General features: G+C 40.6%; 2 protein-coding genes and 1 pseudogene across 5 annotated transcripts in view; 2 read left to right on the top strand and 1 right to left on the bottom strand.

Moving 5' to 3' along the window:
- The window catches only part of LOC110051350 (uncharacterized), a 434,502-nt gene that overhangs the window by 215,431 nt on the left and 194,324 nt on the right, over nt 1-24,747 (bottom strand). The window lies entirely within an intron of this gene.
- Nucleotides 533-3,403, top strand: LOC149107122 (uncharacterized). The gene has a single exon (XM_089297095.1). It carries the CDS (start codon nt 533-535, stop codon nt 3,257-3,259), a length of 2,727 nt encoding a protein of 908 aa, XP_089153221.1. The 3' UTR covers nt 3,260-3,403.
- The window catches only part of LOC110044501 (proteasome activator complex subunit 4-like), a 30,750-nt pseudogene continuing 26,186 nt past the window's right edge, over nt 20,184-24,747 (top strand). Inside the window, exons 1-4 of the transcript XR_016209543.1 lie at nt 20,184-20,281; nt 23,061-23,105; nt 24,231-24,297; nt 24,392-24,540. The product of XR_016209543.1 is annotated as a proteasome activator complex subunit 4-like (transcript). The remainder of the gene's footprint in view (nt 20,282-23,060; nt 23,106-24,230; nt 24,298-24,391; nt 24,541-24,747) is intronic.

Here is a 24,747-nt window from a genome sequence, read left to right as displayed (position 1 = left end):
GAATGTCAAACATCGCGGACACATAGCTGACATAATTTCCGCAAGGGATTAATTAGCAGCTGCTGAATGTTTCGCATTCATTAAGCGAAATTCCTTATTCAAAACTACTGAAAACTACCTCGAGAAGGGTGGCATCCACCAGCCCCCCTCCATTGTGCGTCCGGAGGTTATGTCGGGGATTAAAAAAATGTATCTCCTAGGCAGAGCTCTTATTAAATTGACATAGTGAATATATGGAAGACATGAACAGAACTGCGGATTAAGAAATAAATGAATGAAGTGAACCTCATTCATTTCGTCGAACCTGTTAGGAAAAACTGCAAGTGTATGCAAGCAGACACTCACGCGGAGAGGATTTTTGAAACCTTGAAAACTAATTAATAAGGACGTTTTTCTTATTTTTATGTTGGTAAAAACATAAGCCGGGTTCTGCAAGAATTACCTTTAAACAGATACAATTTTGACTTTATACTGCACAGTAAAAACAGGACGTATTTTGTAAATCGCTTTCCGGCAGTAACTTTGTTTGACTATGTATTGTCCTTCTATACATTTGCAGACAAAGGAATGTTGGAATGGTGACGAAAGGATACCGTTGTTTGAGAAGGGACGACCTGAGAGATACACAGTCGATCAAGCCTTAGAAATCATCAGCGAACACAGCCTCACATGCGCAAAATGCACCCGTCAACCTTTGAAGGTGAGAGAAAATGCTTCGTTCCTGATCGATTTGAAATGGTTTGACAACTGGGAAGACATAAAAGCCGATATGAATGGTGTATACGACGGCGTCCTACGATGTGCAGTGTGGACAATAGAATGGTATGATGGTATGTGGTCATTACTGCATAAGAAGAAAGCCCCGCTATCTTCCATGGAAAAGTATTATTTAGTTCAGAATTCCAGGAGGAACAAAGCTGCGCCATCTCTTGCGCGTTCAATATTTATATTGAAAGACATGAAAGGAAACATCGTTAACAATGTTTGTCTTTTACAATACCATGTTGACAACGCTGAAGGACGAGTTGATGATGTAGAGGTGCAGAAGCATGGTAACAGCCGATCCTCAAACCAAAGGCCGTTCTATCCACTTAAGAAGAGCATGCTTGGGTCAATTAAAGATAACGTGAAGAAGAAAGGATCGCAAGGAGTTTACAGCGACCTGAGGAAAAAGGCTGGTGGAGTTTTCGGTGCTTCTTCTGTGTCGGAGCTGCCTCGCGGGAAACAGCAAATTTACAACGCAAAGTCCAGGATGAGCAGTACTGTCACACAGGATGACGTTGAAGATCTTTTGAAGTATGCCCGAGACAAGGAAGACCTGATTCTGCACCACGCCGACTATCCCGAAGATCTATGGGTTCTAGGAACTTCCAGCATGTGTTCCGATCTGTCCAAGTACACCACATCAGGCATACTTTCCTACCCATTCTGTGTTGACCCAACATTCAAAATGGGGCAGTTTGAAGTTACTCCCATTGTGTACAAAAATCAACTCTTGAAGTCTAAGAGGACGAATGAAAGCCCTGTTTTTTTAGGTCCCACAATGATTCATCATAAGAAGACCTATGCCGCCTACAGGACTCTTGCATCGACGTGTGCAGCAAAATGCAAGGAGATAACAAAGGCAAAAGGTTTTATTACCGACGGAGAAGAGAATCTCTATAAAGCCTTTGAAGATGAAATGAAAAATGCAAGGAGCCTACGTTGTTTTAAACACTTTGAGACCAACTGCAAGGAGAAGCTAAGAACAACGGGAATTCGCAAAACAAAGGAACAGCGATTCTTCCTGCAACGGGTTTTTGGCGTTCATGGGAAAGAGGAAGGCATACTCGATGCTGATAATCAAGAAGACTTGCGCCAACGTTTGGACTTGGCAAAGATGGAAATAGAGAGACGAGAGCGGGAGGTTCTGAAGAGGGAGGACGAGGCGTATAAACCGAAGTTTTGGTCCTTTCTCGACGAGCATTTTGAAATGATGGGTTCTCACATGGTCGCGAATGTCCGAAAGGAAGCTGGAATGGTAGTAGAAGATGACGGCAAACCCGCTCGCTGTTATTCCAACAATTCAGAATCAATGAATAACGTCATGAGGTCTGCCAAGGAAACGTTCCTCAAAGAAAATCCCTGTATTTCACAGCTGAACAAGATTCAGTTTACACGAAATGTTTTTGAGGTTGTCCATGCGCACCAGATGGAAGAGCTTCACTCTGCAATCGCTGGGCTCAGTGATGAATATATCCTTGCCGATCATGCCACCTATTTGCAAGTGCCAGCCGATGTGTGGTTCGAGTGGACGCCACAAATGAGGGAGGAGTACGTCCGCGGAGTACAGAAGCTTTCAATAGAGGAAATGTTTAAGGAAAAAGACGTACCGTGGCCGACTTTGGAAACTTCCGGTATTGATGAACCAGAATTCAGGCTCCTAGATGAAGACATCGTCACACACCTGGTAAGTAGCCATGGCTACTCAAAAGAAAATGCTGATGCCCTCAGAAAGGAAGTTCTCAAACTTCTGAACCACTCCAGTGCCATCCAGCGAAAAGCAAGTATGCAAACTGGTGGAGTTCTGCAATTTGAAGTTGCAAGTGCCGGATCTAAAAACGGAACACTGCAGGTTTCAGTTTACAGTGATCATGCGACATGTGTGTGTGGACGGTACAAGCACGACAACATCTGCAAGCATTCCCTGGCAGTAGCTGCATTGAAGTCAATTCTAGCCGCCCACCTCGATTTCATTCGAAAGAAATCAAAGAAGGTTTGTAGTAGAACGGCTCTTGCCGAACACGACGTCCGAAAAGAGACAGCCGGGAAGAAGGGAGGCAAGAACAAATATCCCTATCGACCAGCGCGGGGCAAGCCAACTACAAGCACGAGCGTATCAATAGAAGTAGCTGACACCCCTTTGTACTCTGAGATTTACCACAACGAAAATTCCTTTGAGTTGATGTTCCTGTCGGAGGATGCAAAAAGGTGTAAATCCTGTCATCTAGACTTCTGCCACAAAAAGAAGACAATTCCCTTCGACGTCATCTTCTCCCACAAAGAACGATGGATGTATCTCATCAATGGAGATTGGGCAAATTGTAGGCCATCCAACCGTGAGACCGTCAGGTACTACCACGCCGCAAAGAAGTGCCTAATGGGCCGGTTTCCCTACTTCTCCGAAGAGTACATCCACATTCCTGGGGACGTCAAGGACAGTCTTCGTGACTCTCACAAAACATACCTCACGAGCGAGTTTGAGCTAAACTTTGATTAAATCTTTCCTCGATATGTGAACACTTACGAGCAAGCCTTGCAGTCGCCCCATTCCGGTGTCAGCATGTTTTATACAATGTTCGATTAAATGCGCGGGCTGTGACTGGTCAGTTCGAGTTCATTATTAAAGAAATAAAAAACGTATCCGAATGCATTGTTGAGTTATATAAGCACGTGGTGATTTTTTAAGAACATGAGAGAAGTGCTAGAAGCACTTGGCTGCGCCTCGTGCTTCTCTATGCACTTCTGTCGTGTTCTAAAAATCACCACGTGCTTAAATAACTCAATAATGCATTCGGATACGGTTTTTATTTCTTTAATAATGAACTCGAACTGACCAGTCACAGCCCGCGCATTTTATAAAACGTGATGAAAACGCACCATTTGTATTTGTATTAGAGAAAATTTACTACAATTTATCTCGATTGGCTGGCTTTCAGTGTACGCATTGTCATAGAAACTGAATTAAGCACAAACACAATGGTTTATGGCGGAAGAACAGGGTCTTAAGTAATCTAAGTTGGCAGAAGAACAGACAGACGCCGAGATTTCTAAAACAGTTTCCTCGACTGTAAGCACTTTCGGATCAGGATCCTCAAAATTGGCAACTTTCTCGAAATTATTAACTTAAAATGAGGGCGGGGCATTTGTTTGTTGTCTTTTTGTGTCTGTTAGTTGGTTGCCAAAAGTGTCTTCAAAAATGTAACTCGGTAGATCGCGTTTTAACCACTGGATGAATTGTTTCTTGCGTCAGTTGTTGAATGATACGCCCTGTAGATCGGGAGTTAAAAAGTAAAATGAAACTGTAAAGCACACATTTTATCATAATATTTCCCCGGGAGGAAATTAAGTTAGTTGATCATCAGACATCTTAGGAGGTTCTCGTTGAAAGTTAAAAAATAGATATTGTTAAAACATAAAAAGTACACACGGTACATTATAATGAAATTTTTAAGACGCATTTTCGGAATATCGCAAAATCTACAGTCCGCTGCAATGCGGCAGCAAAAAGAAAATAATCTCGAGGTTCTCGTGGCTCATGTTCATATTTCAAAGTCTTGCGTAAGTCAACATGTCAAAACTTTTTTAACCGAGTAGTAAAATTAAATTTAACATCTCATACCAAACATTTTACACGTCAAGTTTTCGAGCCTTTTGAAAACGCTAGAATTAGAATGTGGGAAAGTTGCAAGTTGGTGGATTATTGTATAAACGACAGTATTATAGACGCCGTTGTTACGGCAATCATTTTGTTACTATCGTAGAATACCGTAACTATGGAATTATATTTTATCATGAGTTCGTTTCGGTTAGCATTATAAGATGTACGTTTTTAATCATAAAGGTAGTAAATTTAAATTGAACATCTCATACCAATATTTTATACTCACGGTTTCAAGACTTTTGAAGACGCTGGAATTAGAATGTGGGAAACTTGCATTAAAATGTTCACATTTTGATTGATTATTGTATGAACGAAAGTATAAAAGACGCCGTTGTTACGGCAATCAATTTGTTACTATCGCAGAATACCGTAACTATGGAATTATATTTTATCCTGAGTTCGTTTCCGTTAGCATTATACGATCTACGTTGTAAATCTTAAAGCATTAACTCACTCGAAAATATCAGATCAAAGCTTAACGACAAGCCGGATTGTAGTCTGGATATTCACTGGCGCTGAATATTGACCTAGACAAGTTTGTATTTTTGGCACCCGAAGAATTTGTTGTTCCCCACAGGATGCCATTTTCTGTAGCATTACTTTCGTTTAATCCACATTGTCTGCTCAACATAAATATATACATGTATACGCGTTTCTCATGTCAGTTTCCCTTTGCTATTCCGGCAGCACAGCTCTTGGCTACCTATACTATTTTTCGGTCTAGTCTTCGAGCTTTGATCTGACAACCTTTATGGAAAAAAAATTCTTGGCCATGCCCTACTTGGAAGGATACGCCTGTATATCAGGACAAGGAAAGGGAATGACATTCGGGTTTCAAATACAATGAATATCGACTATACTTGGATTGAATTGTTGTAAAAATTATTTTTGATACTGTTATTCAACTGAAAAAAGGCAATAGGGAATCGGAGTATAAGAATAAAATAATCTTTAATTTCATTATGCGTCACGCTTTCTTCAAGGAAACTGTTTGAGCGAGGGTCTTCGTTTTGTAGTTTGACCCGGCCTAAACTACAAAACGAAGACCCAGTCGGATTCGCGTCTTTTGGCGTCTTAAAGAGCGTTTGAGCGAGGGTCTTCGTTTTGTAGTTTGACCCGGCCTAAACTACAAAACGAAGACCCCGTCGGTTTCGCGTCTTTTGGCGTCTTAAAGAGCGTTTGAGCGAGGGTCTTCGTTTTGTAGTTTGACCCGGCCTAAACTACAAAACGAAGACCCCGTCGGTTTCGCGTCTTTTGGCGTCTTAAAGAGCGTTTGAGCGAGGGTCTTCGTTTTGTAGTTTGACCCGGCCTAAACTACAAAACGAAGACCCCGTCGGTTTCGCGTCTTTTGGCGTCTTAAAGAGCGTTTGAGCGAGGGTCTTCGTTTTGTAGTTTGACCCGGCCTAAACTACAAAACGAAGACCCCGTCGGTTTCGCGTCTTTTGGCGTCTTAAAGAGCGTTTGAGCGAGGGTCTTCGTTTTGTAGTTTGACCCGGCCTAAACTACAAAACGAAGACCCCGTCGGTTTCGCGTCTTTTGGCGTCTTAAAGAGCGTTTGAGCGAGGGTCTTCGTTTTGTAGTTTGACCCGGCCTAAACTACAAAACGAAGACCCCGTCGGTTTCGCGTCTTTTGGCGTCTTAAAGAGCGTTTGAGCGAGGGTCTTCGTTTTGTAGTTTGACCCGGCCTAAACTACAAAACGAAGACCCCGTCGGTTTCGCGTCTTTTGGCGTCTTAAAGAGCGTTTGAGCGAGGGTCTTCGTTTTGTAGTTTGACCCGGCCTAAACTACAAAACGAAGACCCCGTCGGTTTCGCGTCTTTTGGCGTCTTAAAGAGCGTTTGAGCGAGGGTCTTCGTTTTGTAGTTTGACCCGGCCTAAACTACAAAACGAAGACCCCGTCGGTTTCGCGTCTTTTGGCGTCTTAAAGAGCGTTTGAGCGAGGGTCTTCGTTTTGTAGTTTGACCCGGCCTAAACTACAAAACGAAGACCCCGTCGGTTTCGCGTCTTTTGGCGTCTTAAAGAGCGTTTGAGCGAGGGTCTTCGTTTTGTAGTTTGACCCGGCCTAAACTACAAAACGAAGACCCCGTCGGTTTCGCGTCTTTTGGCGTCTTAAAGAGCGTTTGAGCGTGGGTCTTCGTTTTGTAGTTTGACCCGGCCTAAACTACAAAACGAAGACCCAGTCGGTTTCGCGTCTTTTGGCGTCTTAAAGAGCGTTTGAGCGAGGGTCTTCGTTTTGTAGTTTGACCCGGCCTAAACTACAAAACGAAGACCCCGTCGGTTTCGCGTCTTTTGGCGTCTTAAAGAGCGTTTGAGCGAGGGTCTTCGTTTTGTAGTTTGACCCGGCCTAAACTACAAAACGAAGACCCCGTCGGTTTCGCGTCTTTTGGCGTCTTAAAGAGCGTTTGAGCGTGGGTCTTCGTTTTGTAGTTTGACCCGACCTAAACTACAAAACGAAGACCCCGTCGGTTTCGCGTCTTTTGGCGTCTTAAAGAGCGTTTGAGCGAGGGTCTTCGTTTTGTAGTTTGACCCGGCCTAAACTACAAAACGAAGACCCCGTCGGTTTCGCGTCTTTTGGCGTCTTAAAGAGCGTTTGAGCGAGGGTCTTCGTTTTGTAGTTTGACCCGGCCTAAACTACAAAACGAAGACCCCGTCGGTTTCGCGTCTTTTGGCGTCTTAAAGAGCGTTTGAGCGAGGGTCTTCGTTTTGTAGTTTGACCCGGCCTAAACTACAAAACGAAGACCCCGTCGGTTTCGCGTCTTTTGGCGTCTTAAAGAGCGTTTGAGCGTGGGTCTTCGTTTTGTAGTTTGACCCGGCCTAAACTACAAAACGAAGACCCAGTCGGTTTCGCGTCTTTTGGCGTCTTAAAGAGCGTTTGAGCGAGGGTCTTCGTTTTGTAGTTTGACCCGGCCTAAACTACAAAACGAAGACCCCGTCGGTTTCGCGTCTTTTGGCGTCTTAAAGAGCGTTTGAGCGAGGGTCTTCGTTTTGTAGTTTGACCCGACCTAAACTACAAAACGAAGACCCCGTCGGTTTCGCGTCTTTTGGCGTCTTAAAGAGCGTTTGAGCGAGGGTCTTCGTTTTGTAGTTTGACCCGGCCTAAACTACAAAACGAAGACCCCGTCGGTTTCGCGTCTTTTGGCGTCTTAAAGAGCGTTTGAGCGAGGGTCTTCGTTTTGTAGTTTGACCCGGCCTAAACTACAAAACGAAGACCCCGTCGGTTTCGCGTCTTTTGGCGTCTTAAAGAGCGTTTGAGCGAGGGTCTTCGTTTTGTAGTTTGACCCGGCCTAAACTACAAAACGAAGACCCCGTCGGTTTCGCGTCTTTTGGCGTCTTAAAGAGCGTTTGAGCGTGGGTCTTCGTTTTGTAGTTTGACCCGGCCTAAACTACAAAACGAAGACCCAGTCGGTTTCGCGTCTTTTGGCGTCTTAAAGAGCGTTTGAGCGAGGGTCTTCGTTTTGTAGTTTGACCCGGCCTAAACTACAAAACGAAGACCCCGTCGGTTTCGCGTCTTTTGGCGTCTTAAAGAGCGTTTGAGCGAGGGTCTTCGTTTTGTAGTTTGACCCGACCTAAACTACAAAACGAAGACCCCGTCGGTTTCGCGTCTTTTGGCGTCTTAAAGAGCGTTTGAGCGAGGGTCTTCGTTTTGTAGTTTGACCCGGCCTAAACTACAAAACGAAGACCCCGTCGGTTTCGCGTCTTTTGGCGTCTTAAAGAGCGTTTGAGCGTGGGTCTTCGTTTTGTAGTTTGACCCGACCTAAACTACAAAACGAAGACCCCGTCGGTTTCGCGTCTTTTGGCGTCTTAAAGAGCGTTTGAGCGTGGGTCTTCGTTTTGTAGTTTGACCCGGCCTAAACTACAAAACGAAGACCCAGTCGGATTCGCGTCTTTTGGCGTCTTAAAGAGCGTTTGAGCGAGGGTCTTCGTTTTGTAGTTTGACCCGGCCTAAACTACAAAACGAAGACCCCGTCGGTTTCGCGTCTTTTGGCGTCCAACAAAGCGTTTGAGCGAGGGTCTTCGTTTTGTAGTTTGACCCGGCCTAAACTACAAAACGAAGACCCCGTCGGTTTCGCGTCTTTTGGCGTCTTAAAGAGCGTTTGAGCGAGGGTCTTCGTTTTGTAGTTTGACCCGGCCTAAACTACAAAACGAAGACCCCGTCGGTTTCGCGTCTTTTGGCGTCTTAAAGAGCGTTTGAGCGTGGGTCTTCGTTTTGTAGTTTGACCCGACCTAAACTACAAAACGAAGACCCCGTCGGTTTCGCGTCTTTTGGCGTCTTAAAGAGCGTTTGAGCGTGGGTCTTCGTTTTGTAGTTTGACCCGGCCTAAACTACAAAACGAAGACCCAGTCGGATTCGCGTCTTTTGGCGTCTTAAAGAGCGTTTGAGCGAGGGTCTTCGTTTTGTAGTTTGACCCGGCCTAAACTACAAAACGAAGACCCAGTCGGTTTCGCGTCTTTTGGCGTCTAACAAAGCGTTTGAGCGAGGGTCTTCGTTTTGTAGTTTGACCCGGCCTAAACTACAAAACGAAGACCCCGTCGGTTTCGCGTCTTTTGGCGTCCAACAAAGCGTTTGAGCGAGGGTCTTCGTTTTGTAGTTTGACCCGGCCTAAACTACAAAACGAAGACCTAGTCGGTTTCGCGTGTGATAGCGTCCGATAAAGTACTTAAGCCTGATTATCGATGATTATAACTGCCTTGAGTTTGAAAGGCCTAAAATTATATGAGCTCTTCGTTTTTCGGTCTTCGGTCTTCGATCTTCGGTCTTCGATCTTCGTTTTGTATACACCCCTGTTTATCATGCTGAGCTGGTTCTAGCTAAAATGTATCTTTCAAGTTTGTGCATAAGACCCTTGTGCACAACCATTCATGCAGTCATTCCGTTCAAGGTTTTAAACAATTTTTCAAAATAAAATTGACAGTTAATTTCTGATTTTTTTTTTCTGAAAAAAATAAAAAAATAAAAAATAAGGGTTAAGCTGTTAGTTTGCTTGATGTATGCACTACCTAGCTACAAATCTCACTTCCAGAGGCCACAATCCTTTTGGTTAATACCAAGAATCTAGACCTCAGAGAGAAATCGGAAGAACAGCTGCCATTAGTCACAGCAGTTCCTTTCTTCATAGACTGCGAGCAGTCTCTCTTTTGTTTGAAAATTCCACAGGACAGATCACAAAGGAACGAACCAAAGTGAGCGGAAAGCCGCAAGTAGCGCCGGTGTGTCTGTTTGGGTTCTTTCCTTGCAAATATTCATTAAAGCAAAAGAGAGACTGCTTGCAGTCTACTGTCTTTATGCCTGTTCAGAAACCACTATTGCATTCAATCACATGCACAGACAAACTGAGACCAGGATTTTCTGGTCTCTTGTGATTTTATCCAGAAGATATGCAGACTCTGGAGATAACATGGCCTTGCTATTAGTTGTACATTTAGTAATCTTCTTTTGGCAATTGCCTATGAACAGTCTGTAAAATTAAAGTAGGTGGCTAATTTAAATTATCTAAGATTTCAATTCCACGCCCAGTGCGTTGTAGTTCAGTTAAAATTGTGCAAAATGAAACGGCCAACCTAGGACACTGTGAATCTCTTTAGGACTGTTATCAGTATGGAAACTTTCGGTTCAAATCTTGGAAATCTTATATTGAGTGGGAAAAATCAAGCAGTGTCAAGAGACGAGTATTCTCAGGTCAATTTATGTATACTTCCTGGGGGGCTTTGTATAAAAGAATAATGACCAATATGGGCAGGTTCTGCCCAAAAGGGGCACCTTTTTCAGGCTTCAGGTATAATTAAAAGGATAGGGATTACACAAGTTTAGGTATATGAAAGGGTAGGGAAATCTGTCATTTAGGTATTTAAAAGGGCCTTTAAATAAAATATTTTGAACTAACGCACGTTATGACTATGTCATTTAATTTATTACTGTAAGCACTCCATGAAAATGACAAGATGACTGTCTTTTTTGGTGATGCAGTGTTCTTAAAAAGGGGGTACATTTTTCAATAAAAGGTACACAAACTTTAGGGTTACCTTTTCTGTCGAAATGGTATAAAAAGTGTAAGTGGTTGGACCTCTGGGTGGCTATCTCACTTTCTGCTAAATTAATTATAATCACAGCTTGTTTCTTTAGAAGGCACAAACATTGGCACCTTCAGATAGAAAACAAACAGATGCAATTCATGTAGTCTGCATGGCAGGCAGGAGGAGTTGGAGGGGAAGAGGATAACAAGCAGCAAATCCAATGGTGAGGGATCAGGGAGGGAAATGTGTCATGTGAAATAAAATTCTCTAAGACTGCTCATACTTCAAAAACCCTTGAGCTCTATCACTTTCTTAGTTGAATTTTGTAGGCCAAATCTAAAAGAACAGCTCTGGGCACAAGAGGTTCTTTCCTAACACCAAACGCCACCTAATAAACGTACTGTTAGGCTAACAAACACTGCATCAAAAACTTTTCATCATGTCCACAAGAGATGTAACGTTGGACGTGCTGTGAATGAAGGAATGATAAAGAAGTTCAAATGCAAAAGCTCTTTGTGCTGGGTCATGCTCCAAGGTTCTCTGCAAAAATGACAGCAGGTGAGAAGACATCTGTAGAATAGAAGTAGAACAGAGATTACAAAGGAAATAAATCAACACTTGAAGTGTAGAGTTAGTAGTTTCTCAAAGTACATGTAACCCACAACCTAAGGAAGAGCTTCTGCAGGTTGGCACAGGTGATTGTGTGATTTTAACAAGAAGTTGATTCTTTCAAGACTTTGCAAGATATTATAATAAGTTTTTCTAATAATAAGTTAAAATTGGGAGATTCTTGAAAGTTTCTTTTTGCCACATGCACTTAAGGTTATGTTAAACTTGAGACAACTGCTGGCCAGCTGATTTCCTCTCTTGATGCACAACATGAGGACAGGCCATTTCACTTCACTTGTTTTATCAGGCTTATGGTCTTGCTTTATTTCTTCTTTACTTATGACAAAATATTTTGGACAAGCACTTTGGGTCTCAGACAACCAAGAAGTTAATTCAGATAGTTGTCAGACTGACAAGTAAATGATAAAGTCTACATTTTTCTTCTACATGTAAACTCTGCTTTGAACAACAACAGTGGGGTTCAGCTGTACTTCCTTTTAACAGGAAAGTAAAGAAAACCACAAGAACTTGACCAGGAAATAAATTCTCTTCCAAACTGCCGCTAGCTTAAAACTGATTGATTAAACTATTTATTATAAATATCATTCATTCAGTATCATGTGTTTCCAAGCATAGCCTGCAAAGTGCTGCAATTTGCTCATATAATGCATAACAGGCCAACATGTCAAAAATGTGTTTTAGGAGTCAGTGATTTTTCCCTAACAGTAGTTTACATTAATTTAATCTTATTTTTTTATTTTCTAATTTTCTTTGCTTCAAAGTTGTGTAAACAATGTATTTGATGTAAGACATGTGAACTGTAAAATATTGTGTTGTTAAAAAAAAAATAATTTTTGTTTCTGCAAGTTGTTTTTTTAGGTTGCCTAGTTGAACACTCACCTCACCATTCCTTTGTGTGATTGGTGGATCCAGGTTCCTCAGTTTTCTCGTGACTTGTAATGGAGGTTCACTGACAGAAATAAGGTGGCTCTCCATCAATCATCTCAAGAATCATGATCCCTAGGGACCAGATATCAGCCTGTCATAGAGAACACAACAAAAAGAAAGTTAACATACTGCAAGGAAACAATTAAAAGCAATTAAACATGTAAATTACAGATAGAAATAATCACTACACTTCTGCTTAATAATTAGATTGCAAGCTTGAATTGTTCCACAAGGCAGTACTGTAAGTCTGGAGAACTTCATGATCAAGATGACTATACTACTCCACAGAAAATGAGTCGAGAATACACTTTTAATGTGCCACTAACCCCCCAAATTTTTTTCTTTTAATAAAATCTACTAGTTTCCCTGACTACTTCGGCAAAAAAAAGTATCGTGATTGATAAAATCCCTGCGTTTCTACAAGCGTTTGAACATGTAATTTCTATGTTCACGACTGTGCAAAGTGGGATCTGGGTCGTGCTATTAGTGATGTCACTTCAGGAACCTGGCTAAAACACTCAAAGAGACTTTTGACTGAGCTTCGAGGGCTGTCAAGACATTTTTGGGTTATTTGTGATTTATATTTTATCAAAAGCAAACAAGATTGTTACATGTAAGTGAAAGAACTCTATCATCTAGCATTACAATTCGGAGTCTAGCTAAGACTTGGGCAGCTGCAATGTATATGTTTTTTTCCATTTCGAAGTGCGGGTCGCAAGAGGAGATTGCCGCATTGTAATTTAGGCCAGGATCAGGATCAACAATTTGCCGGTCCAGTTGGGTTATAAAGGTACAAATAATGGTTGAAGAGTTAACTTACAGCTAAAAGGAGTTATAAAGATGTCAATAAACACGAAGAGTTGGTAATTTGACTTTAAGGAACGTGCAGATTTCGGAGTGTCAAAACATTTTTAGATTCAAACATTAATTTCCCCCAAAATACTAGTTAAAATGCGATGCAGTCGTAGTCCACTCCTGCCTACAGTACTTCTACTTCTCCAAATCAATGATTGAAAAGCAGAGATGTCAGCAAACAATGTCCAAAGGTGAGGTAACTTTTCACTTCGTTATTGTCAACCGACTATAGTTTATGCACAGTCAATTACCGTATACGAAAAGAAGCTAAACAAATTTGCATGTTTCGTACTAATAAACCATGGAAAATCCTTCGACAAGATATTGAAAAGAGGTTTAGTATAGTATCAGTTAAATGAATACATTTCTACTTCACTGTTATTTTGAATGAAATGACCATTTTACGTACGCTAATAACCTGGGAGTTCTCTAGCAGGTATATTTTGCAGGTTGCAGGTTGCAGGTTGCTATTTAATTATAACTGGAAAACTGTACAGGTGGTAGACTTACCATGACTGTTACATGATGCTGTTTACAATCGCTCAGAAAGGTGGCTTCCACTTAAGTGCCAACCCGGCCAAAGCGATGGGAGGAGAGTATATTCCTATGATTTTACGCCTACAATGAATTATTGTTTTTGAACAAACATCTGAAATATCATCTGAAATATCTGCTGAATTTGGTTTCTTCCCTGTGAGTACCAAAATGAAAGCACACTGAGCTTGTGCTAGTATATTCTGTCGGTTAAAATCTTATATTATTTCATATCTTTATTTATTTGCTTTATTTGTGATGGCAATCTTCTGTTGTTGAAGGTAGACCCGTGCCAAATCTGGAATCGATGGAAACATCTGTGGAGCGGCCATCCAGATGGCTTTGAAGAGATTTCACTGGTCTTAGCATGTCAATCGATAAGTACTTATAGCGGATCAATCGTGTTTTCATTATGTGAAAGAGGCGAACTACTTTATGTAAGAACCCCTGATGAGTATATAGGTTATTAATTATTTTTAGCACCAGCGGTTTTCCAGTTATAATTAAATTTCGACCTGCAACCTGCAACGTGCAAAATATACCTGCCGGGAGTTCTCGTCTTATTAGTTTGCGTTTCAGTTGACTGACAAGAGCATTCTTCTTTCAGTCTTTCAATCTCCTTCGGTAGCTCTAGAGTCAAACCTTAATCATTTGTTTCACTTTCCTCGTAGTGGAGCTCTGGCGGCCCGAAGGGCTGCCAATCAGAGCCCCATACTCATATAAGAAAGAAAAGGAAACCCATGAGTTGATTTTCTCATGGTTATCATGGCTAATGGTATTGCTAGTGGGCGCGTACGCATGATGGAGACAACGACGACGACGGCGACGGCGACGATGGCGACAGCGACGACGATGACGACGGAGTCGCGCAACATGGCGGCCATACTCCAAATAATATGTTGACAGAGACATGCAGTCTTGGTTTACTGTGTACTTCTTTGATATTGGACATCCATGTTATGATCAATTGACACTTGTCAAAACAAGGTATCCGCTGACCAGTATCACGCGACCATATCGTGGGCTCAAGTTTACAGCTCATTGAGGTTGCATGTTTTTTTTTGAAGTTGACCGCTGACCAAGTGCTGCTTTTCGATTGGATCGCGGGCTCATATCAGGCTAACTTGTTGAAAACAGGGCAGGATTGTTCGGAAGCCTGTTAACGCTAACCCAAGATTAAAAGTTAACCGAATTATAACTTTTTCTTCTATACAGATGCTTTTTGCTACTTTGTTTTGTGTGTATAGTGATTATTAAAATTCAAAACGAAAGGCCAAACAATATACAGAAAACCTCGCCAAAAAGTTAGGAACTCAAATCAAAATTCTACCTTTTCCTGGTTATTTGGCTCTGAAGAACCCGGCCCAGGAGCTATGCTTTTAGGCTGGCCTTAATCTATATATTATATTTATAAATGCTTGATCCATTCTAAGTTTGTACTTAAGATATACTTCGTTTCTCAAAGATGAAACTCAAAGAACAAAACAATTCTGTTTTCGGAATGGCCATTGAGAAACATGGCCGGATTGGGACATTCCATTTTTCATCTGTACACCCCCTATGGAAGGCAACCTCTGACACAGGGCCTGTCGGAATATTTTTTCAAAGAAGCCGACAAAATTTTGAACCCCTCGGATGCAAACTTCAAAGGTTCCGACAACAAAAAACTAGGGTGTCGGAATCAGCCCTTCCATGGGGGGGGGAGGGTGCTCCAGCGAGCATGTGTTTTTATTAAAATCCACAAATACATAGCTAGTTCACCAGTTTGAAGCCTCAACAATCTTAATCACTTTATTGTAGGATGTAGGTTTTGTTTACTATTCATTTAGAAAAGTCTCTATTTAAAGTACAAAAGATGCGATGCATTTAATTTACCGTACAATTTCCTCACCTATAGTTTCGACTGTGACTTGGAGGATCATTTGCCGTGGAAAAGTCAGATGGCTTCCAGCTTATCCCAAATTTGTGTCTTATGAAGTACCTTGACAGTGTCAAGCTTTCCACTTGAGATAGAGAAGAATATACAGGCCATGAAAATCTCTAGGTTTTTACAGTAGCGGTGAACCCCAGATTAAAGAAATCCTCGATGCCTCCCAAGCTTTACGCTGCTTAAGCTTCGCACAGATCAGCCCACTTCTTTGGTCTTTTTGTCATTTATGGTCAAGTTTCATTGGGATAGAGGTATTGAATGAAGAGGAATACTCTATCCTACCCATCTTATATTGCTACAGCCTCCAACAACACATATTCCTCGCATTCTGCAACGAGTTTGACACACACTATCGCATGTGTGCATGTATTCTTCTCAGAAACAAAACATTGTTATTCTCAAAATGACATCAGAAACCAACTCGTCCCATTCTCCGCTATTCCTCGTTGTGAACATGGAAATGGGCAAATTTACAAACTTTGAAAATTCGTGCAAAATTTAAGAAAATAGCTACAACGACAATTTTTTCGCAATGGTGATTGGGAGAAAAAGGAAATTTATATTAGCAAAAAATAATTTGGAGGGTTAGTGGCACTTTAAAAGTAAATTATATATTATCCACTGTTAACCACAAAGTGGTGAAGTACATTTAAGTCTCCCCGCTATATTCAAAATTCTTGTGAGGCTCATTTGCATGGAGGTTAAGGTCAACGTTCCAGTCTGAGTTCAAGTCCTGACCGGGATTATTGCATTATGTTTGCAGTCAAGGCTTATTCTATGGCTTAAATCACTTTGCCATTCTCTACCCAGATGTATGAATATTCAAGAGTATCATTAATAAAAACTATTATGATGTCCTAGCCCAAAAGTCATTCTTACTACCACTGTGAAACATTTCTTACTAGCATTATAAATTTAAAATTAAAATAACACAATTACAATAATATTACAGAACACAATTCTGTATTTGAATATCCTCAAACATTCCCCGCTTCAAACAACTTGAGTTGCCTGTCATGTGAACAAAAGACAGAATCCACTAATGGAACTGAAAAACTACTAGTATGTCAGATAAATAATTCTCTTTTCCTTTTTATTGTTTTACTTATTTATTACTTATTGTTATCATTTTATCTCTTTTTATATGTATATTTTTAGATTTCTTATGTAGCTTTTTAGATTTTACCTCCGTCCCATAAGGTTTTCTTGATATAACTTCAGGTGCCATGCAGTATGGAGTGCCGACAAGGGATTTTCTTCTTGGCATTTCTTCAATCACTTGGGCACAGAAACCAAAGTCAGACAGCTTCACCTGCAGCGAGAAAAATTTTAAAAAAGTTATTTCACACATTTTTGTTAAGTGCACACAGATCCATGTTTTTATAATAATAATCATAACCTGTGACCAATTACATGTACACTGTATGTACCCACTACATAATTTGATGACTTTGTCTGTTTCATACATGTAGTACAGAATCATAATAATAGTAAAATAGAATAGAAGGCAGGAGACTTAGATGTTGGATGTTTTTCACATAAGGAAGTACAGTCACAGTAAAAGTTCATGTACAATAAATTTCAAGAAAGTTCTGATTGGCCAAAATATGTCTGAAAAATATATTTTATGTGCTTCTATGCACTTTCATTGATGACCTGTTCAGGAGACAGGGAGATTCAGTCTTTACCCAGGAAACTTCCAGATAGTCCGAAAGATTGGCATTACAATTGTACATTTACAGTTGCACCTGTATTTAAATACAAGCAGCCACCTGTTAAGCGGCTACCCCTTATTAGTGGCCAGTTATCAAAGTCCCAAAATTATTGTCAGTAAAATATTTAATATAACCCCTATTAAGTGTCCATGGCCACCTTTTGGTCGTCCTGCTGAGGGTTTTTCTATTGTCTTTACCCCTATTAAACAGCCCCCCAGAATTAAATGCACTGAATAAATTACCTTTGTTTTGGAAAAGGCTATAGCAGCTAAGAGTCCAAAAAAGGTGACGAGTGATAAAAACATTCAAACACACTTTTATCATGACTGTCTTGATGTGACTTCATGTTCACTAAGAAAAATATTCAAGGTAAACAAACCCCTTTTAAGTGGCCACCTCCCATTTCACCGAGGGTGGCTGCTTAATACAGGCTTGACTGTACTTTTATAAGCTATGAAAACAGGTTTCAACTGGGGGGATGGGGGGTACATGTATTTAACAAACTTTTATATGGGAAGGGTCTGATTGGCCAATTCTAGGGCATTATTCTCCTGTAAGGTCAATATTGCAAGGTCTTGGTTTGAGATTTTCCTGTAAAGACCTCACCGTTGGTTAACAGTTGTTTATAAATTTATGTAGATCCAGAGTTTCAATGGATGCTTGCCAAGTATACTGCCAGTATATTTGAAATGACTTTTGAAACAACCTGCTAAGTTGTACAGTAACTGTATACATGTATATCACTTGTTTGAATAAATTGTTGCACTTTTTCAGCTATATAAAGTTCTGTGGAAGAAAGTTTTCAAAGGAGGACCATCTGAATTTTATTCAGATCTTCTTTGAACTAACAACAGCTCCTAATCTTGATCCCCAATACGTGATTGCCTTTGGCCATGTATTGATTCTGTTACTAAATTACATAACATGACTGCAAGCAGAGTTGAGACTATAAAGATAGCCTTTATTCACAACAGTGTAATATGTATAATATATACCTAAGTTAACTGAACATCAATAAGTGAGATGAATTAAAAGAAAATAAACCTAATTACACTCCAAACCCAGACATTGTTGATGGGATATTGTGAGTGGTATGTAAAAGGGATTTATATTAGCTATTACATTAACTGATTGTAATGTAATGTGAAGGGGTACTGTAAGGTAAAGAAGCACAGAATTGGAATGCCAGTCCCCAAGCATCTTAATCTGTTCAATAAGAACCCTGGCTTGGAAAGCAAAGGATGCCCCACCCCTACGAAAAGAATGGGCAGCATAATCTTTGGCTGGCAGGCCAAGCAATTCAAGGATACAGCGCAGTTTGCAGAGAAACATGGGGTAGGTAAGAGGTTTAGGTGTAAAATCTGGAGAACTGAGGAAAGCAAAAGCCTGGGAAGTAGTGGGCGACTGACCGGTAAAGTGCAAAGCCCTTTTGACAGCAGTAACTAGGCAAAGAGGGGAATCTGGGACAGCAGGTAAGGGAACGTGGACTACCCGTTCCCTAAATTGTATGGTTTTGCTCCACCATATAGCAATTAACCAAGGCTCCCCAGGGATGAAAATGAAAATCTGAACGCAATAGGTGCTTTGAGGCATCAAATGACCGTGGGGAATTAACGCTCACCCTTGGATAAACGCGCTGGCTTCAGGATTGTGGCTATTGAAGAGGTCTGAAGAGGGCCATCCGGTGAATGTTTACTTGCTGAGAGAGCTGGGTTGGATGTCATGGCCGCCATGTTGCTCAAGCCTGTTTGGCGCCGGCGAGAAGTGCCCCCAGCGGCAGCTGTGGGGGCCCTTGCTTGTTCGTGTTAGCTAGTCCCAAACCGGCCGATTGTACAAATGGCGGACTCGTATGGCTAGCCTTGGCGGAACTCGGTTGCGAGCTCTCCGAAAGCGTAGCAAGCCGCTGGTTGATGACCTTTTCAAGCAAAGCCACTCGGTTTGTCTTTTGGAGAGCCTGTTCCGCGATGTGGAGTTGCTTCAGTTTCGCCTGTAGCATAGCTTCCTCATCGACGGTAATGTCGCTTGCAACATGGGCCTCGTCCGTTGCTGTGCTGGCGAGTTCGTTTTCCGCGCCTGATGACTCCTGCAATTCAGAGCTGGTTGACGACTCGGTAGCTGGGAGACCTTGCGTACCCGGGCAGTGAGGTCCAGGCACCGGTAACCAGGCACACCAAAAGTGTGGATGCTGTTGGGAATCTTGCACCCCGAGCATGTAATGATTCGTTTTTCCTCTTCTTTCCGGTCTGCCCTACTTGTTGTCAAGCCTGATATGGAGCGCTCGAGGATCACAACGAATCGGTAAGACTGCCAAAATGCCGATAGTGCTTGCGATTGCTGGCTATTGCATACAGTGAATACTAAGAGTGTAATGCACGCTTGATATACTAGTGTGATTGCACTTTTACTAGCAGCCAGTAATTAAGTATCGAACTTAGGTACGTGTACATAGGTACATGCAGTGAAATTTCGATTACAAAATCGTTGTGCAATGAGGCTGACTGAGTCCCAGTATACACGTTTGTAATTTAAACAGGCCTCACGTAGGATGCCGATGCCTTCCCTCAAGTAAGTGTATAAATTCATTTTATTACACACGCAGCATAAAATAAAATAAGAGAAGCACCATAAGTTCCAGGGCTGTGCTCTAGAGGTGCCTAGTGCCACAGGCGACTAACTTTGGCCTTTGGGCAATTGGAAAAACTTACTTTTTTCAAATAAGCTTAAGTACTGGACACCCAAGATTTCATGGGTAGGAACCTTTAGGCTCCCTGTAATTTTCCTTAGACCACAGCCTTGGTAGCCATAGGTGCATGTACATCTATTTTCAATAGCATTCTATCCAGAAGGGAAGAGAAATACTCCTATTCACTTCATGAGACAGACACAGGTGTCATGGTGTAAGTGTTGGCTGTACTGGCCACTACATATTGTAGCTGAATGTTCACAGGCTTCGCATGATGCTATTGATTACTGAGATTCACATAGTGTCTCTGACTTGGTTGGTTCTCACTTAAAATAAATTCAAAGCCAAGCGACAATAAATTTAAAAAAACTGTGAAGGTGTACATTGACTTGCACGTACCTAGTCTCATTAAGTACATCATGTAACTTCTCTACTTTCTATCAATTCCCTTTAGGAATCGAGAACTTATTTCAAGAAATGACCTTGTTCTGCCATGGCAACGTCTATGACCTGGTGACTTTGCATTAATTTTCATTCGAAATACAAAGTGGCTGGACTGAAGAAACATCCCATGTAAGTTTTGACACCTTTTAGAGCTTTTCTTGTGCAATTCAAGACAATTTGCACCCTTGTCAGCTATCATGTGATAAAATCTCAAGCTCATAATCAAATTGTTTGATATAAGACTTTCCTGTGTGTGAAATAGAGTGGATTTTCAATACAAGTTAAAGATTTTAGCTCAACTTTTACAAATTTCAATGCCCACTTGCATAATATCATGCTACAGGGGTTAGTGGGCAATAGAGTGTGGCCTGGGCCATGACCCAAAAACATTTGATTTTCTTGCCTACAGTATGTTAAATACTATACATTTTATACTTGATTACAGAGGTGAAAGTTCAAGCAAAAATATTAAAATTTTTCTTCTGATAGTCATAAAAGTGAACATTACATGTACTTGGTTAACAACTTGCCTGGAGACCCCTATAATAATAATAGTAATAATAATAATAATAATAATAATAATAGTAATAATAATAATATTTAATAATAATGATAATAATAATAAAAACTTTATTTAAGGAGGGTTGACACTCGTTAGTATCACCAGGGCTGTCATTAAGTTTTGAAGCAGCTGTTGCATGTAAGTTATCACCCGTAGCAGTAAAATACGTGGCCAACGGCCACACGTTCTGAAGACCCGAAAGGGCCTGAGCATCTAGGGGGTCTGGGAGCATGCCCCCGAGAAATTTTTTGAACATGAAACCCCTGGAGATGCATTTTCCTGCTTTCTAGGGCATGAAAATGGCAATTTTCCTAATCAAAAATGCTGCTAAAACAGAGTGATATGTTATAGTACATCATCAGCAAATAGTGAAATAACATCTTTGTTGCACCAACCTATGCAAGTGGTCCTTATTTTAGTACTGTTTGTTTTTCACAGTGCATAATTTCAAATTCATGCACCTTAATTTACAGAGATCAAATGAATAAAGTTATAAAAGATCTCCAACAGACTTGAGTGTTCCTTGTTTAAAAAAAAAATAATAAAGGACAGTCCATAGTCAGCAATATGGTTTGATGTTTGCTAACAGTTATAATAACTCGTTATTATGGTCAAATGAATAAAACGGGAGTGAAACCGGAAATAAAAATTATAATAACATCTCTACCTTACCGAGCTATCTTACCATTGGAGGAGCTCAAATAAGTTGGATCAGACAGTGGTAATAAGAATGAAATGCTTTACCATTTCTAGACTCAGGAAATTTTTCTTCCACTCTTTGTAGCATAATACTCGGTTCTACAGGCTGCCCATGTGCGGCTGAAATACTTGCAGTACTTGAAGCTGTGATCGCTGGTATTTGTTGACCGCCTCGACCAGCTGTTTTGTGAGCTTCCTCATTTCCATCGGTCCGTTGGGATTTTGAAAAAAATCTGTTGATCCCAGGCTGTTGACGTGGGTTCTTTTCTCTTATTCATATTAAAACATAACTTTCTCTACACACGCGTGGGACCAAACACGATCGATCAGCCTGGACAACACTCTACATCGGTTGGCGGAATTTCTCAAAAGGTAGGAGCAACGCATTGCGTAATAAGTTCTGCTACTTAAAATGGCGTCTACATGTAATTCACGGTGATAAAGCAAACCGAAAGTTCATCTCCAGAGTAAAATATAAATAGTAGAACCAAGGAGGCAAGACACCAAGAAACAGTTATGTTTATTTCAATAGGTAAATGTTTAAAAATAAATTAGGTAAGTGTAGCATGTTCGTACCATCAATCGACATCTTCACCCGTAACATCAAGTGAACTCAGCCGTAACAGGTGTTACGGGTTACGGCCCTTAATGACAGCCCTGATCACCCAACAAGTGGACTAACACAAATCTTGCATTTTCATTGGCTACACTACTAGAGGACTATTAGTAATAGTCCTTGAGTAGCGAAATTGGCGTAATCGAGTGTGATGCTTTCTTTCGTTTTATTCCCAAATAAATATTTCTTCAACTTGAGAGTTACACTTCTAGGACGCGCAAGCTTTTGGCCTCGCTGACTTGTCTGATCCAATGCAGAATTAACCGCTGGGGAGATAAGTTTGGCATTTGGTCACGCAATGGAAGTTCGTCTGTCACGCCGATTGTGGAGCGGTGTTCCCCCCTTTATGCCATAGAACAAGTGTTTATTCCTTGTGTTTGTCGGGGTATTTAAAGCATTACTCCCTAGGAACTGCAACATTAATTGCCTTTTCTGTCGGACTACATGTAGTTGGGTGATAGTAAAACAATTAGACCCTTTTTCCTCAAGGGCCACCGGTCAATAGCCCATTTGGCTTTACCTCACGGGCTATTGACCCGTAGCCCGCAAGGGCTACAGGTCTAATTGTTAAAATAATAGTCAAAGGCTAATAAACTTGTGGCCCTCAGAAAATAAAATTATAAGCCTAATGAAAAATGAACAGTACTATGAATACAAATATATAATATAATAAAGATTAAAAACCTAAAGTTATGAGAGATGTGAATAGTTGAATAACAATAATATTAGAAACTTCTGTTAAATATAGACATTTACAAATAGATACAAAAGCTAAATCCTAAAATGGTCTAAATGTTGCTGCACTGTGAAGATCATTTTAAATAAATGAGTTTTTAAGGACTTTACAGAGCCTGATTTTCTGGTATTTAGAGGCACATTATTCCAAAGTTTTGCTGCTGATACAGCCAAAGAATGGTGTCCATCAGTCTCACCTTCAGACTGTAGTCTGTAGTGTGTTAAGTGTTATGTGTATGACACATGAACAATAACAAACCTTTTTAATTATTATTAATTTTTCTATCATCTGCCAGAAAACTTGAAGAGACAGTGAAGCATGTGGTCCGTGTATCAAGAGTGTAAGTTGTACAAAATGTACAGTATACTAGTTATGCAGAGTTTTTGATGGGTTTACCGTGGAATATCCCGAGTCACTTGCATTTCCTTGGTTTACCCACAAGATTTTTAGGCGAGTTTGTATACCAAGAAGATACAAGTGCTAAGTAGGATATTTCATACATGTAGTACAGGTATACCAAAGAACGTGTTGCATGTAACTAGTATTTTTATACCATGCCATAGGAAATAGAGTGGCTAACACAATTAACTCGCTACATGCTGGGAAAGTTAGATGTATAACTGTCGAGTATACAACAGCTTTCCTCTATTCTGATTGGCTGTATTTTTAAATGGCATGGCACACTGTATAAATGTACTTATATACAAAATGTAGCAGTTGTACATGTACCATGTTACTATGGGACGGTTTTATATGCACACAAACTCATTCTAATCAACATGTACGTTTAGTTAACTGCAAAACTGTTTCAAGAAACAGGGATTTTAAACTACCCTTTACTTGACCCATACTTCAAATATTAAATCAATTACTAGACAGTCTGAGTTTGAGCACTAACGTCACTTATTCAAGAGTTTGATTGAGGTTTACAAGAGTGCACTGTCTGCTGAAGACAACCATATATAAGAATTGCAGGGGATTAGATACAATAGGGTAGCATCCCAGTTCAAGTTGAGAGCATGTCTGTATTGCGGCAATAGTCCAGTTTTGAGTTAATTGAGACTGCTGAATAAAAAGAGTCATGTGCAACATCATCTGTACAGGTATATGTACTGTGTTAGTCTCTTTGGCCATGTACACAATTTATTACCTTTAAATTGAAGAAAACCTGAAAATAATAGTTTATTAGCTAAAATATAGAAAAACACCAAAGAGCTACATGTAATAGTAAACAATAAAGAAATACTGTAAGGATGGGATTGACACAAATTTCAAACGACGAACTTGAAAAATTTAGGTTTAACTTTTCAATGTGCAAACCGTGACATAGTGACATAGATCCCTCAATCTGAAGTGAATTATCCACAAAATACCAGCACCAAAGTGATGAAGTGTAAGATGAAACAACATGCAGAGTTGCCCTTAGTTCATGCTCTCACCCATATTTACAAATATTTCACTTCAGATGGAGACAACTGTACAGATACATCTTCAGCAGCCTTGGTTAACTTTAAAGTGGACTATTTTCCCAGGTGAACTGCATATTACCAAAACCAGAGTGAAATGGTAGTGCTCTTCTTATGTACTGGATCAGAACAACATTGAACCTGCCTGTCTTGTTTTCAGGTATTTTTCAGAAGACTCCACCCAAGAGATGCTCGATGAGTGGAGTTGTTGATGCGTCCTTATGATGTTACATTTAGCAAAGCAATGTTTTACTTTTCTCTGTTTTTGCCAACAACACTCTTGCCTGAAAAGCACAACAATGGGTTCAAGTAGGTAGTAATTTGTTTATTGATCATAAATGCAGACATCAGGGGTTTCATTAAGGGCCGGGCACTGCACAAATTAACTGGCTGTGAGGAAGATTTTGCTTACCTGGTTTGACAATCTACTAGGTAAAGTTTTCTTATAAAGAAGTTCAGTTCGAAAGGTTTCACTTGCCTGTGAGAACGAAACCCCTGAGTTGTATAACTTTATTC

The sequence above is a fragment of the Orbicella faveolata genome, unplaced genomic scaffold (assembly GCF_042242905.1).
Source record: "Orbicella faveolata isolate gen_17 unplaced genomic scaffold, um_ofav_v1 contig_27, whole genome shotgun sequence".
Classification (NCBI taxonomy): Eukaryota; Metazoa; Cnidaria; class Anthozoa; order Scleractinia; family Merulinidae; genus Orbicella; species Orbicella faveolata.
This window is presented reverse-complemented; position numbering and strand designations above follow the sequence as displayed.